At 41.7% G+C, this 15,756-nt stretch overlaps 1 protein-coding gene across 4 annotated transcripts in view; it reads right to left on the bottom strand.

Annotated features, from left to right (window-relative positions):
• Nucleotides 1-4,300: 4,300 nt before the first annotated feature.
• COL14A1 (collagen type XIV alpha 1 chain) overlaps nt 4,301-15,756 on the bottom strand; it is a 183,273-nt gene continuing 171,817 nt past the window's right edge. For 3 of the 4 annotated variants that reach the window (XM_079796342.1, XM_079796344.1, XM_079796343.1), the window contains exons 46-48: nt 9,042-9,119; nt 6,777-6,932; nt 4,301-5,168 (exon numbers count right to left, since the gene is read on the bottom strand). In XM_079796342.1, coding sequence (XP_079652468.1) covers nt 5,089-5,168; nt 6,777-6,932; nt 9,042-9,119 — 314 coding nt within the window. In that variant the 3' untranslated portion in view covers nt 4,301-5,088. Of the gene's footprint in view, nt 5,169-5,503; nt 5,987-6,776; nt 6,933-9,041; nt 9,120-15,756 lie in introns of those variants that run through there. The other variant, XM_079796345.1, reaches the window with a different exon arrangement.

Genomic DNA, 15,756 nt, shown 5'->3' with positions numbered 1-15,756 from the left:
CCATTTCTAGTTAACTGACAAGTCCTGTCGATACCACAAGCTGTTAGTCCTCCACCATCTTTCATTAGACCATGGCAATGTTTTCTCATCCATTACGATCCCCTCCAATCCATTCTCCACTGTGCAACCAGAATAATCTGAAAAATAACCTGACTAGTCTATTGGTCACCTGAGGTGCTTGGTTAAAAAAAAAGGAAAGTTCCTAACCCAGACGACTGAAACAGAATCTTTGGGGATTCCTCTTGAGTCCAGGAGTCTGTGCTTTAATGAGCCCCATCTCCACCCCTTTTTGCCATTACATTACCAATATGTGGGGCAGAGTAGCCTAGAGGTTAAGACTCATCTACTTGATTTCTGGTCAGAGCACATGCCAAGGTTACAGGCTCAATCCCCAATGGTGGGCATGCAGGAATCAGCTGATCAATGATTCTCATCACTGATGTTTCTATCTCTCTCTCACTCTCCCTTCCTCTCTGAAATAAATAAAAATATATATTTTAAAAAAGAGTAGATAACTTGATTCAAAATGCCTAGGTCTGAAGTCTATCTGTGTGTCCTTGGGCAAGCAACTTACCTTTTCTGTTCTGTCTCCTCATTTGGACAATAGTGAACCAGCTCTTGGGTTGCTGTGACAATGAAGTTAGTTAAAACATAGTGGTAGTTTTTACTGCTTCTCATCAATATTTCTGGTTCTCTTCTGCTTCTAAGTATATGAGGAGATTTTACTTCTCCACCTCTATGAAGTTAAATGTGCTCATGCAATTTACGTAGAACAATGAAAGGTGAGTGGAAGTAATGTGTGTCACTTCTGAAGGAAGCTGGAGATGATTCTCCATGCTTTCTCTTCTCTTCTCTCAGCAGTCATGAAAGTACGTGCTCATATGGAAGTGTCCAAGACAGCAGCCATGTGGAACAGTGAACCAAGACATGGAGGACAGCTGTCCTGCTCTCTCTCTCTTTTTTTTAAATTTATTTTTTTTTATTTCTTTATTGATTAAGGTATCACATATTTGTCCTCATCCCCCCATCTCCATCCCACACCCCTCCCCACACATGCCCCCACACCCCTGTTGCCCTTAACTGCTGGTTAGGCTCATATGCTTGCACACAAGTCCTTTGGTTGATCTCTCCCCTTTACCCCCACCTCTCCCTCCCCTCCCCCTGAGGCCCGACAGTCTGATCCATGCCTCCTTGTTTCTGGGTCTGTTCTTGTTCATCAATCTATGTTGTTCATTATTTCCCCTAGATGAGTGAGATCATTTGCTATTAGAAATACACTTATAAGAACCAAAAATGAGACAAGCAATAATGGTTATGGTGACAGGCAAATGAATCAGTCTGTAGTGAGTTTCTTTCTGGGTCAACAGTTCTTTTGAGACCCAATTTCAATGTCCAACAGTTCCTTATGTGTACATGTCAGCACTGACATTACAGTTCTGGATGGTGGACAAATGGTGGTAATGCAGGTCCGACTCTCTCTGGTTTGGTCCTGGGCAACCTGCAGTGATGCACAGCTGCTACCTGCTAGTTTGGGAAGGCCACGTCAGCGTCTTCCATCTCTGGACTGCTTCTCTTCTGTCTTCATGGCTGGAGTAGACCTGTAGATTCCTCTCTGTTGCTGGAATCCACATGGCCTCGGAGTTGTTTTAGCTGCGGAAAGCTGTGTCTTTGGAGGTGGAGGTCCCAGGTTCCGCGAGTCTGCAGCTGGGGTAGCAGGATATTGGCTGGAGTAGGTGCTGGGTCGTGGGGCAGTTCCAAGGCCTGTCTTGTTGGTGGTGTTGATGAGTTTCTATGTAAGGCCTTTCTCCGCTCAAGATGGCGTGGGCCCCCTCTGTGCTAGGGTCCCGCAGTCCTGTCCTGCTCTCTTGTGTGAGCAAGTAATAGACTTGTGCTAAGCTCCTGAAATGTTAGGGCTTTTATTACCACAGCATAGCATAGCCCAACCTAACAGGTACAATATTGAAACCCTTGGAGTAGGCCTGGCTGATAGTAACTGCCCAATGACAGCTTCAAAAGTGAACTTCAGCAACGTGGCTCACCAGAAGATCAATTTTCCCTTCACTAACTTAAAACATACACCCGATCATGTTACTCCTCTGTTGAAAATCTATCAATTGCTTCTCATGGAACTTAAAATCTAAATCACTAACTTGGTGCACACAGCCCTGCTGGCTTCGGTCTCCAGCCTTATCTTATTCACTCTTCCATTCACGATCCTGCCACATGGACTTTCTTTGTTCCTTGAAAATGACAAGCACTTTTCTGATAAAGGGCCTTTGTTCTTGACAAGATCTGAGCTTGAATTTCCCTTCCACACTTTTTCTCATCATCATGTGTCAACTAAAACGTCAGGCCCTCAGAGAAGCCTTCCCTGTCCACCCAGTGGAAACAGATGATCCTTTGTACCTCTTCATAGTCCTATCTCAGCACTTTTCCTGCATCTTTCATATCATTCGTCACAATTTGAAATTAATTCTGCTTATTAGTTCACTAGCTTTCTATCTTTCTTTAGCTAGAGAGGAAGCTCCATAAGGTCAAGCCACAGCTCTCTTGTTCATGGTTTTATCTTCTGAACTCAAACAGTTCCTGGTACACAGAAAAATTAGTTATGGAAGGTTGGAGTTGGGCAGGGGAGGTGGAAAAGAAAGAGGGAGGAAGAATTGCCCTGGAATTAAATGGAAGCCCTTTAAATACAAACTATTACCTTAAAATGATTATTCCCCAAAGAAATTGAGTGAGTTTCTAATAAAAGTGGTGAAAGTTCTGAAGATTGTATTTTTTATGAAATGATGAGTTCTGAAACTATATCAACTATAAATTAAAATGTAAGTATATTTCTGTCAAAATAGGCAAGTCAATAAAAAATGCAATTCAAAATCAGATTTTATTTCAAGGCAATGTACTATAAACACAAAAGTCCTAGATCTGAGTTACACCTTTTATTCTGAACATTTCACTCAATAAAAATCTGATATATTGGGTCCAAGTGATGACACATTCCAAACTAATGAAACTTTCCTGTAGCTTAAATAAACAAATTCAGATCACCAAGTAAAATCAAAGCCAAGTATATTTGCACAACTCAAGAATGATATGAACGAATTAAAACCTCTAATGGTTTATACTTCACCATTTATAACAAACTTTGAGAGTCTTTTGAGTGACACCTTATTAGACTGAATTTCCAAGGACCAAATACTAAAACATATAGAATATCCTCTACTCACTTGTTAAAAGACTAAGAAATCTAAGATACAAAGGTCTGAGGTGACTGATGACATACCCCAGTCATTTAAGGAGGAGTTCTGTCAAGGGATTCTGGGTCAGGCCATCCTGATGAACCTTGGGCAAGTTTTCCTCTTTACCATTCCTGTTCTCTGCATATGGAGTCATATTGTGTAACTAAAAGGAGACAGCTGTTGGTTATCTGCTCACTGTCTTCTCTCATTCCTGCAAACATGTCAAAAACTCTTTGCTGGATCCCCAAAGGCAGACAAGTAGACCCTGGAAGAATCCAGCTTCTGGTGATAACTGACTCCATCTCTACCATATAAAATTAGCTGTTACGAGACAGATGCTACAGGGGGAGAAAAGCATACAATAGGTTACGGTTCTCTTTCACTTCTATTTTCAACAGTAAATAACAGAACCCAAATCTTTCTCAAATATCTTGATTTTTTTCCTTTGTGAACAAACGATAAATTATAGTTATAAGTAGGTCATTAGGGGTTAGAGTTTATTAGATTCTCATTTCTTCTCTGCCTTCTAGAGTTTTTCAGGCTTTTTTTTTTTTAATACCAGAAGATATATGGGCTCTTCAGTCAACCATTCATCAACATTTATTTATTTATTTTTAAATATATTTTATTAATTTTTTACAGAGAGGAAGAGAGAGGGATAGAGAGTTAGAAACATCGATGAGAGAGAAACATCGATCAGCTGCCTCTTGCACACCACCCACTGGGGATGTGCCCGCAACCAAGGTACATGCCCTTGACCGGAATCGAACCTGGGACCTTTCAGTCCGCAGGCTGACGCTCTATCCACTGAGCCAAACCGGTTTCGGCCATCAACATTTATTTAGCATCAGTCTTGCATTTTCACTGTCATTGCTGTTTAATAGGTTATAAATGAGTGATAAAATTCAAGTCAACTTCTTCTGTTAAGCCTTATACTACACTCAGAATGAACGAATGAATGTTTGAATGCCTGTCTGAAGGAAGCCAATTCTTATTTTTCTGGTTAAAACTCAGCTAAGTTTAAGGTGACTTTTCGAAATGCAGTAAAAAGAGTCCACACACACCGTTTTAAATTTTTATTTGCTTACAAAAGAGAATGCAAACAGGTTTGCTAAAACTTATCTGCATGTACAAAGTAAGCCACGTAGATAAGGAGGACAAGCCTTGGAATACCACTGGGTAAACTGTTCATCAAAACTAGATCTGTTTGCATCGGAACCGGTGGAAAGTCATTATTGTACACGTCAAAAACCACTGCAAAACAAAATCTATTCTTAATAGCACCAAATTAAGAAAGGTTCTAGTGTAACACATGTCCTTGGACAGCAGTGAAAGCAGCTATCAAGTGATCTCAGAGTTGGACACATCAATTGACAAAGAGGTAGTTTCTCCAATAATATCCCTTTTTCTTTTCAGCAAGGTTACAGGGGACAGGAATAAATGGCATCATCTTTGAATCTCTTTAAGTTCCTGTTCTGCTAGGACCCCATGTCCCTCAAATACAATCACATCTGTTTTGTTGCATTTTAGGACTCGAGATCATCTAACATAGAAAAGTTTCCTTAGTTCAACTTTTTGGCCAAATTTTCTCTGAGCACTCCTCCCTGGAAAAACCAGTGATCTGGCATGTCATTAAAGCAACAAAGAAAAATCAATCCTATGGCATCAGAGACTAAGGGTTTTTTAAAAAAAATGTAATTTTTTTCAATAATAACAATATCTAAGAAAGAGATGTAGGCTGATGAAACAAGCCCCTAGAAGGTAGTATACAAACCACATAATGACATTCTTCTTGAACAAGTGCCCGTAAGAGTTCTTGCAGTTGGTCTTCCCACTTCTCGTGAGGCGATCAGATCCCAGAGCCCCACAATTCCATCGCTTCCAGCTCATCTTGGACAGGAGTGAATTCCGGCTGATCAGGATGGGGAGCTAGAGAGGAAGAGCGGGGTGGGGACTTGATAGGACCCAGAAACCAAAAATTGATCATCTCCCCTCACAGAGATGTAGATTTGATCATTAGACTAGAGAGATATCCTGCTTGGGTAGAAAGCAGTAGCTCCCCTTACCCACCACACCGCTGGTTCCTTCCCCAGGAGTTTTCAAATGATTAGTAAATGAAGGAAGGGACAGATACATGACAGACATTGTTAGAAAACTAGAATCACAGCCATTTGATTAAATATTATGTGTTTTATTTACAAAAGGAACCTTGAAAACTCAGCAGAATTATGAAAAATAAATTTAAAAAATAGATCTCATGTTAGAAGTCCATCACCGGGGGTGGGGGTGGGGGAGTAGGAAGGGGAGGTGATCAGAAGAAGAATGGAGAGCAGGGTGATCAGAAAGAAAGATGCCCATCAATCTTGTGTGGGGATAGGATAGAGGAGAAGGCCCATCTAAGTAACTTTATTACTGAGCATTCATTCATTGGAGTTTGACATACATTCTTGGTACACAACCATATACCTCTATCCAAGCTCATATGGAGCAATCTGTTTGTAATACAATTGACACATGTGATTTGGTTAAATTCCAGTATTGACATTGTGTGTTGGGAGCAGAGATGTGATAGTGGGCAGATAGGGAAGCAGGTGAGGCAGGGAAGCAGAGTGGCCATTGTTAGGGGCAGGGGCTGGGTGGTGGTGGTCAACAGGACAGTTCTGAATCCATAGCCAGTTTCCCAGGCCAATGTCATCAGAATGGAGGAGTTCCACTTCAGTGCTGGTAATCATTGTAAGGGATCAGATCTTAATAAAGGACAGAGAGATTTGAGGAAATAGGGAGAGAAGAGATGGACAGAGAAAAACACATCAGCAAAACTCTGACCAGTTCCTCTGGCAAATAAGGTTAAATTTCTCCTAAAGCAGGAAATTTAAATTTATTGACTAATAAGCTCATTGCCTCAAAGCAGTCTCTGAATTTTTCTCTTGATGCTTCCAAGAAAGACTATGTCAGAAAATGTCTCATTGCACAATCCGCCAGCATGCAGACTGCAGATGTTTATGGGGAGCATAATCTTTTCAGAATCTCAGTCCAGTAGTTAGTAATGAGGCAAGGACAGCATCACCACTTACGTTTCTTCTGAAAACTATCTTTGGTCATCCATGCATTTGGTGGGCAGGATGTCACCCCAAAGAATCTAGGGGATCCCAGTTATGGGGAAGTTCTGTTTGAAGTTTCCCCCAAATAAGAGTAAATTTTACAGGACACCGTGGCCATACCACAGCAATAACATAGCATGAGGGGCCCAAAAGAATGTTCAGACATGTCCCCCAGGGACCAAATATGAGATCAGAGGCCAACTCTGTGTGAATTGCCATTTGGAAGCAAGGAAGACTTAGCTGTGCTGTTATTTTGAACTTCCGGTTTTTTAAAGAGTTAACCTCTAGAGTAATTTGCACTTTCTAGAAGATGCCTCTGGAAGTTCAAGCTCTGCTTCCCTCCCATATTCGGTCTATTTTTCATAGCACCCCTTCACCGTGATGGTGCAAATTATAGTAAAACATTGCTTAAAGCCCACAAGAGGCTGGCACTTACCTCCCACCCCATAGGCTGAACATGAAGAGGGGTCGCAGTATCCAGGCTGGCCGGAAGGACCTTGTGGTCCAGGCACCCCCAGGTGACCTGGTGGACCCCTGGGTCCAGGAGAGCCAGGGGGCCCCGGGCTTCCTGACCGACTCTCCCCTGCAGGTCCTAAAAAACACCCACAATGAAAACAGTTGGTCTTTTACCACAACAGGGTGAGTTTTGAGACCACCAAGAAGTAAACTAACTCTTACGAGAAGCAACCTTACACATCTCGACAATTACAGCAATCTGGCTCTCTCTACTCATTGAGTGCTTCTCCCTAAACTGGATTCCCTAGACAGAAGAACAGACTGGAATCACACATTCTCCTGGAGGGCAACCCTTTTAATCAGCTCAGAAAACTAGAAAACAAACTCTATTCTTTTCTAGCACCTCTGTGATATTAAAGGAGAAGGAACCTAGCACTCTCAACCTTGTTTTCTCTGTGGAGCTTCTGTTTCCCAATATGAATCCAATATATGGGCGTGCACGCACACACACACACACACACACACACACACACACACACATGAACATGAACACGCTCAAGCTCAAGCTCAACCTCATCATCTGTACTGGTTTATGGCCCCAGATAATTGAAATAAATTAGCCTGAGTCTGAAAGAAATTATCCTGCATGAGAAAAAGATAAAGTCTACAATTGGACCCAACATACTAATCCAAAATGTCTTTAGGCTAGCTTATATTAAGAACTTAGATTGTGTGAAGGTGGAGATTAAAATTTTTGTAAAATTAAAAAGATTGTTAGGCTGTATTTTTTTGGTTTTGGTTTTCATTTGTTTGTTTTCATGTTTGTTTAAATATATATATATATTTTTTATTTCAGAGAAGAAGGAAGAGGGGGAGAGAGATAGAAACATCCATGATGAGAGAGAATCATGAATAGGCTGCCTCCTACAAGTCCCCCTGGGGGATCAAGCCCACAACGGGGCATGTGCCCTTGACTGGAATTGAACCTGGGACCTTCCAGTTCGCAGGCCGACACTCTATCCACTGAGCCAAACCGGCTAGGGCTGTTTATTGGTTTTTATGGCTGTATTCAAAAAATAGTTAAGAACCATTTTTCAACTAGAAATGAAATTCTTTAGCTTAACACCGAAATGTAAATGAGAAATGTATTTGAAAAGTGTTGTGGTTCTCAGATACATTCAGTCTCATTCCATCAATATCCACCCAGCGTCCATTCTGGGCATCTCATGATGCTGGGTCAGTTATATGATCTCAAATAACAGGAATTTTTACATTCAACATGAATCTATTGCATTAGGCATCTCTCCTAGAAAAAGTCTTTTCCAAAATAATTATTAGGTTGGAAAGAAAAGTCTATAAAGCATTTGATTCCATGTGGCTAAGGCTGAGATTGCAAATATCCAATAGAATTGCAAACTTAGAATTCTAATAACGACTCTGATCGTCTGAAGACCATTATGAAAGCTACTAGTAATGTGCATAAAAATCAAAACTTCACCCAAAACTCACTCAGTGAGATGAGCATGGTGGCAGGAACTACCAGTGCCCATCAAACATCCACTAGATCTCGAGCCTCCCCTGCAGGACAGTTGGAGCTGGGCAACTAGTTCCAGCCAGTGAAATGTGACAAGGGACTTAAGTCCTTCTGCATTTAGAACTGTGAGACCTAAGATGCTTCCTGGGGCCTTTGGTTCCAAATTGTGTGTCGGGGGGGGCGGGGGGGAGAGGGGACCACCTTACATCAAGCTTTGTATCACGAGTATGATATAAACCTCTATGGTGTCAATCCACTAAGCATTTGTTACTACAGCATAGCCTATCACAGTGGTCGGCAAACCACAGCTCACGAGCCACATGTGGCTCTTTCGCCCCTTGAGTGTGGCTCTTCCACAAAATACCACAGCCTGGGCGAGTCTATTTTGAAGAAGTGGCATTAGAAGAAGTTTAAGTTTAAAAAATTTGGCTCTCAAAAGAAATTTCAATCGTTGTACTGTTGATATTTGGCTCTGTTGACTAATGAGTTTGCCGACCACTGGCCTATCATGTCCTAACTCATGCAACCAATAAGATTCCAGAGAGCTTGTATTAGGAGACAAATTGGCATCCTAACAAAATGAACAAGACATACAGCCATTTCAGTTAGATACAAGGATGTAATATGACCATTTTCCTCACCTGTGATATCCAGTGAATAGAAAGATTTAGGATTTTCATTTTCAATTTTCTGTTAGGTAGGAATATTTACCTGCTGGCCCAGGGGGTCCTCTGGGACCTTGACTTCCAACACCTGGATTTCCTTTTTCTCCTTTGATACCAGTAAGACCTGGAGAGGGAGAGGGAGAGGGAGAGGGAGAGGGAGAGGGAGAGGGAGAGGGAGAGGGAGAGGGAGAGGGAGGGAAGAGAGAGAGAGAGAGAGAGAGAGAGAGAGAGAGAGAGAGAGAGAGAGAGAGAGAGATGTTTTTTAAAATGAAAATCCGTGTAGTCCATCTTTCTGCGTTTCAAAAGGACCTCTCTAATGAAGACAATGACATGGGATAATCTGATAGTCTGGGCTAGGGTTACCACAGGACTTTTATATTCAAGTCTGACACTGGTGACTTTTGTACAACCACATATAGAGGCTGGTTCTGTTTCTGAGCCTGCAGTCTGTATTTGCAAAACTGCAAGGTTATCTTCCTCCTTCATGCTGACGTGGTCCGGCCTGCCAGGAGCTGGCCTCTGCCTTTGCACGCACCAGGCCAGCCGATGTATGGCACTCCACAAATAACACAATAGAAGTCACAAGTGCACATGTCTAACATTTTCCTTTCGGTCCACCCTGTAATGGATCTGCAAAAGGCATGAATTATAATTAGGCAGCAACGTTCTGAAGAGCGTGAGTTTCCATTAAAAACTTGGAAGCTTCAGGAAAGCCTGTGTTTGATTTGGCTGATTCAGCCCCATAAAATTCTAAACCTATTCATGTGTCTTTTCCACAGAACAGACTTCTTATTCCAAATATTTATGGTGCTACTAATAAACTATACATTTTCACAGGCAAAAAAAAAACCCAACAACAAAAAACAATAAAAAACCCACAAAGAAACATATACACCTCATTGTCTAAGCAGGTTCCATCAGCAGACTGGTGGACAGGTGAGAGCATGCTGTATTCAGCCCCAACCAGTTGCATCAGACAGGGGTCTGGGTTACCCTGACTCCCATCGCAGATGATCTCTGGTGTCTGTTTTTCAGGTGCAACAATGCTTTGAAATAGCAAACTGCGAAACCACATCTCTCTACACTTAACAGAGAAATTGTGTGATTTGTCAAAGCTCAGAAGGGAACATAAGTCAATGAAAATAACCAATCTGATAGGTGGTAGGCATGCAAGTGACTTAAATGTTAAAGACTACAAACAACCTTTTTTTCTTTCTTACTAAATGTAGCACATATTCACTGCAGACAAACTAGAAGACAAAACAAGGAAGAACCGTAGGCCTTGAAAATAATCACTTTTAACACCTTAGCTTATAATTTCCAGAAGGAAGCCTGTTCATATAGTATTCACTCTGGAAATCATTGACAACAACAACAACAACAACAAAGCCACTAATACTTCTTTCTACACGGTATGCGTAATCCTAACAACTGCACGTGATTGTCCCTTAATTGGAAGCTTTGGTGACTGCTGTGTTACTTGTGACCACCTCTTGGGGTTAAGGTATCCTGTCATATTTTAAAAAGTCCTTCTTCCTTCTTAGTGGTCTTCAGGGCTACTCCACCAATGACTAAGCTTCCCCAACACCCATGCCTACTGCATGTGGCCTTAGTGGTATTATCTGAGCGCAAAAAAGACCAGCCCAGCAGAAAGAGGGCAGGGCACCGACTGGCGCACCTATGTTCTTCTGTTTTTGGACTGATTCTTCTCTTAGGAGCTGATAGGAAGAGAGTGATTTCTCAAAGAAAAATACTATTCAATCTGTGTTTTACAAAGCACATGACTTACTTGGACTAGTCAACACTTAATGCTCGATTTCCAATCAAGTTGCTCAGTCAGAAAACTACCCTGAGTATGTCTACTGGGTATTACCCAATTAACTAAACTAGTAGCTAATCGGTTAATAATTGGAGTGAGCACTTTTTAGCTGGTGGGTGCTCCCTTACTTGTGAATGAGTGTGTGCATCTGAGAATAGAGCAGAAACTGCCTGGTCTGTTAGAATCGGAGCCACTTTCCCCAGAGGGAACCACAAATTTTTAAAGAATTAGAACACAATCAAATACACCAATGACTAATGCAGGCTGCTCATGATTAAATGCGGGTGACTCAGAGGCCTGCCATGACCTCTGGTCCTCAGGGATCAACATTAACAGCAGGGTTTCTCAGTGACTATTCTCCACAAGCAGAAGACGCAGTCGATTGGGCTGAATAGGACATCCAGGAAAATACTCTCAGGAACAACCCCCTGATAAGAGCTTCCTGACTTATCCTTTGTTCATTCATAAGGAAAGCAAAAGGTGGGGAAGCCTGGGGAGTAGAAAGTCTAGTTGTCTTAATTTTCTATGTTATGTAGATAAAAAACAAGTGGAATTTGATCGTATCTATAATACAGAAAGGAAGAGCCTCACAATAATATTCCAGCCCCTGAAAATGCCCTAAAATTAAATTCTAAGAATACAATTTGATATCATCAGAGAATTTTAGATGTTGTTATCCTTCAAGTTATGATCCAACTAGATGTAGGCTAATATAAATATCTTCCCCTGTGTCCACTGAGGGATTATCCAAATCCATGATAACTGAACTTGGTTATAAATCTTTTTTAAGGGGAAAAAAAACAGGTTAAAAAATCAATATTTAAGTACCTAAGATGAGGATTGAAATTAAAGGCTAAGTTTACAGATTGCAGATCTCTAAAAACAGATCTGGATATATTATGATAAGCCTTGTAGGCCTTGATTAAAAGGAGGGAAATGGAATGTCCTAGAATGTCAGCCTGTGACTGTCCATGAGGTGACAGAGGGCAGTGGAGTGAGGGCATAGTCATTCTTTACAGACAAAATGTAGTCATCACCCATAAGGACTTCCCTCAAAAATTCTTTGTGAGGACCCAAGGTGGGGCCACTTGGTGCTGAGATGGGGTCACCAGAGCTAAGTGCCAGCGTTCTTTCCACAAGGCACTGGGACCCCCATGTGTGCAAGATATTTCCTCCTTTTGACACTCCCTTCTCACCTTGGTTGTCTCCATAAATACTCCTCATTCTTCAAGACCCAGCTCAAAGCTTCTCCACAATCATAACAGGCAGAAGCATAAGGGAGTCAAGAGGGCAAGAATTGCCCGGCCGGCGTGGGTCAGTGGTTGAGCGTCGACCTGTGAACCAAGAGGTCACAGTTCGATTCCTGGTCAGGGCACAGGCCCAGGTTGTGGGCTCGATCCCCAGTGTGGGGCATGCAGGAGGCAGCCAATCAATGATTCTCTCTCATCGTTGATGTTTCTATCTCTCTCTCCCTCTCCCTTCCTCTCTGAAATCAATTATATATATGAGAGCAAGGATTATCTATCTATCTTATTCACTTCTATGGAGCCTTCCTCATAGTATGTCACTAACAATTATACAAGGTGACCCAAAAAATACACACACACTTTTTAACAGCTGATAGTTCAATTTTGAAAATGAAATATATTTTAATAACACTGCCTTTGTAATTATTCAAAGTATGTGTATACTTTCTTGGAACACCCTATATGGTGAGTGAACAAATGAACAAATGAATGAGTTCTTTGCTTCCATATTATCACTGCCTCCTTTGGCATTTATCCCATTGCATTGCTTGTTCTTGTGTTCTAGTCTGGAACTATGAAACTGTTGACTGCAAGAATCATCCCCTACTTATTGTGGGAGTGTCAGATCCCAAACTGAGTCTCACACATAGTAAGGAAATGCCCATAAAACACCAGAGGCTAACTGAATGACCAAATGCAGCTGACTTAAATGCAAGCATGACCTTGAAGGATCAACAAACAAAATTCCTTCGGCTAGAGATTCACTTTTATTTTCCTATGCCTGGCTTGTGTAAACACTGCTTTTCCTAACAAGTTCCTTGCATGGCAATATGAACTACTAGTGCCTCTTAGAGATGGAGTCTGATGGACTCCAATTAGCTTTCACTATCTGCCATTTAAAAAAAAAATGAACAGAGCTGATATAAAAGATCTAATTTATCAAAATGTGATCTAGCTACTATCCTTAGTTTTCTGTGAAGTTACCAAAAATATTTAGGATAATCAGAGAAAAGTCTTTTCTATTATGCATCCATCCTTTTATTTTGTCTTTTTTTAATGATAACTTTTAAGAGCTATTCTTTTAGATCTTACTCTCTTATTAAAATCTTAATATCTTACTCATTTCTTTAAAAAATTTTTAAATAGATTTTTACTTTTTTTAGAACAGTTTTAGGTTCACATAAATATTAAGTGGAAAGTCTAGAGTGTTCCCATATGCCCCCTGTTGCTACACTTGCATAGCCTCCCCCATTATTAACATGCTTCACCAGAGTGGCAAGTTGACATATTTGTTCCTCCTTAAGAGTCACATTAGGGCTACCTGGTTCTCCCTTACCACTCACCTAACTCTAACCCTCTAATATTTTCTTTCATTGGTTTACTAAGTCAGAGACCTGTTTGTTTCAATTTTTCATTGTATTCCCAGTTTCAGGCACATGTCAGGCACTCAAATATCTGTCAAACAAACGGATGGATGAATGAAATTCAAAGTCTGATTGTAGACCTTGACAAACCAAATATGTGGCTAGTTGGTGTACCAGCTATGCTTCTAAATGACCTTATTAAGTTTTGAATGCTAGATGTTTTATGTATGAACTCATTTTAGTCTTAGCTGAAAACAAGAGGGCAGACTCTACTATTAACCCGAAAAGAGGGCTGGAATACAGAGGTTATGTCACTTGTCTTTAGCTAAGAAGTAACAGAGCCAAGGTTTCAACCCAGGTAGGTGCTGAAGCCTGTGCACACAACCACCGTGCTCCCTGCCTTCCTCTCTCCACCCCAAGCTGGCTCTCTAGGCTGTGTTTTTAGTCTTGTTTGCTATAGTTGCGGCTTTCTGAACTGCCTGCGGATACAGTCTGCACATTTTCTCTGGCCCGACATCAGCCTTGTGGTTATCACGTTTCCTCAGCTTACTTCCTTGGGTGTATACATTTGACCTCTGCTCTGAGCCAGCCTTGGGGTTGATTTTAAGAGGATTTATCCTGCTCACACTGACTACAAGTCCAGGGTCTAGCCCTTGGTTATTGGTTTCCCTTTTTTTTTTTTTTTTTACTTCTGTGTAGGGAGATTTTACTAATTTGCCCCTTGACCACACCAAACACTCCAGGCTGGAGTCTCATGCTCCTCCATGGAGCCCGAGACACATAATCAGACATTCTGAGCAACTCCCAGGAATTGTGCTCAGACAGCTATGCAAGGCCTGGATAATGCTTTCATTGTCATTCTACCAAAAGTCACAGAAACTGTGAGACAAGGCTTTAGCTGTGTTATTATATAGTCTGTTGCCTGGGAAATGCTGGTGATGAATTACAAGTAGACTTTTTTATTCAACATATGTTGGAATGTCTACTAGGTAGAAGGTACTGGACAGGGTCCCTCGCTACAAAGGCAGATTCAATGGACTCAATTCAACAAGCACTCTTTGTACTTATCTATCCCTATTTGGCTGCAGATCAGTGCCAGCATGTACAGGCTCCATGTTTTGGGCTAAGATGGCCAAGGCTGGAAAATATGTGGTTGCTGTGAAAGTGAGCAAACTTTGCAAACTATTGCTAAGGGTCCCACCTCCTATTGCCTTTTCCATAAAACAACTGACCATCTAGTATGCCTCTATAATCTAGGGCTCAGCCAGGGAAACATCAACCATTCTAGATCTTTCAAGCAAAGGGAATTTAACATAGAGACTTTGTCATATTAGCAATGGAAGAACTGAGCAATCAAATAAGGATGATGAGGCAACTCAGACATTAGCAACAGCAGGAAGCCACTATCAGCAGTAGGAGTGCATGGGCAATAGGAAGAAGGGTGTAACTAGAGCCCAATGCCTAGGACCTTCTGGTAGGATCCAGTATAGCTGACCCGTGATACGAAGTCTTGAAGAACAGGCGTTAACCACATAAAAAGGGGGCAGATAGAAGCGCATGTGCAAAGGTTTGCCTGGGGAACCAGTCGGGTATGGCTTTGGCAGCTGCAAGGTGGGTAGTGGTAGAGTAAGAGGCCAGGTTAGGCCTCCTTATGACAAGCTATGGGCATCACACCAACGAGTTTGGATGGCCCCTCTTCTAATACCTACCTAATTTTTTTTGTTTTTAACTTCATACAGTTTTCCTTAAAGAAGAACTCCAAACTGGTTAAGCTTCAGGCCCCATTAAGCTCAGATCTGCCCCTGCTGGGTGCAACCAACCAGTACAATTTATTCTTGTGAAGTTTACCACCACCAATAAACACTGTGCTAGTACCACGGAAAAGCCAGAGGAAAATGTGCTGAATCATATTTCCAACTAGTGGGCTATCCAGTGGTCAAAGGAACCTACTAACCAGATCAAGATCAAGACAACAGAATATTTTACACTTTAGGTGTTTGCACCACAGTAATGTAGGTAGGAGGTCCTTTGGTCTTTTGACCACAGACACCTAAATTGGACACACTGACATTTGAGCAGTGAGGGGAGAAAGTGCAGCAGGGAGGAGGGAAATGAAGGCGGGAGAATGGAGGTTGTAAAGGGAGAAGGAGAGAGGAAAGGAGACGATGAGTGGAGGGCTCATCCATGCACACCAAACCTGTGCATCCGTTTCGTTTGCAGGTTGACTGCTCATAGTTACTAGTACATCAACAATTGCAGTGTAATGGGAAAATGCTGTGATTGGAGCCATGTGCCTGGGGACAGAGAAGCCCAGATGAGGAAGATGTTACT

The sequence above is a fragment of the Cnephaeus nilssonii genome (genome assembly GCF_951640355.1).
Source record: "Cnephaeus nilssonii genome assembly, chromosome: 18".
NCBI classification, from domain to species: Eukaryota; Metazoa; Chordata; class Mammalia; order Chiroptera; family Vespertilionidae; genus Cnephaeus; species Cnephaeus nilssonii.
Note: the sequence above shows the minus strand (reverse complement) of the source record. Positions and strands in the feature narration are given on the sequence as shown.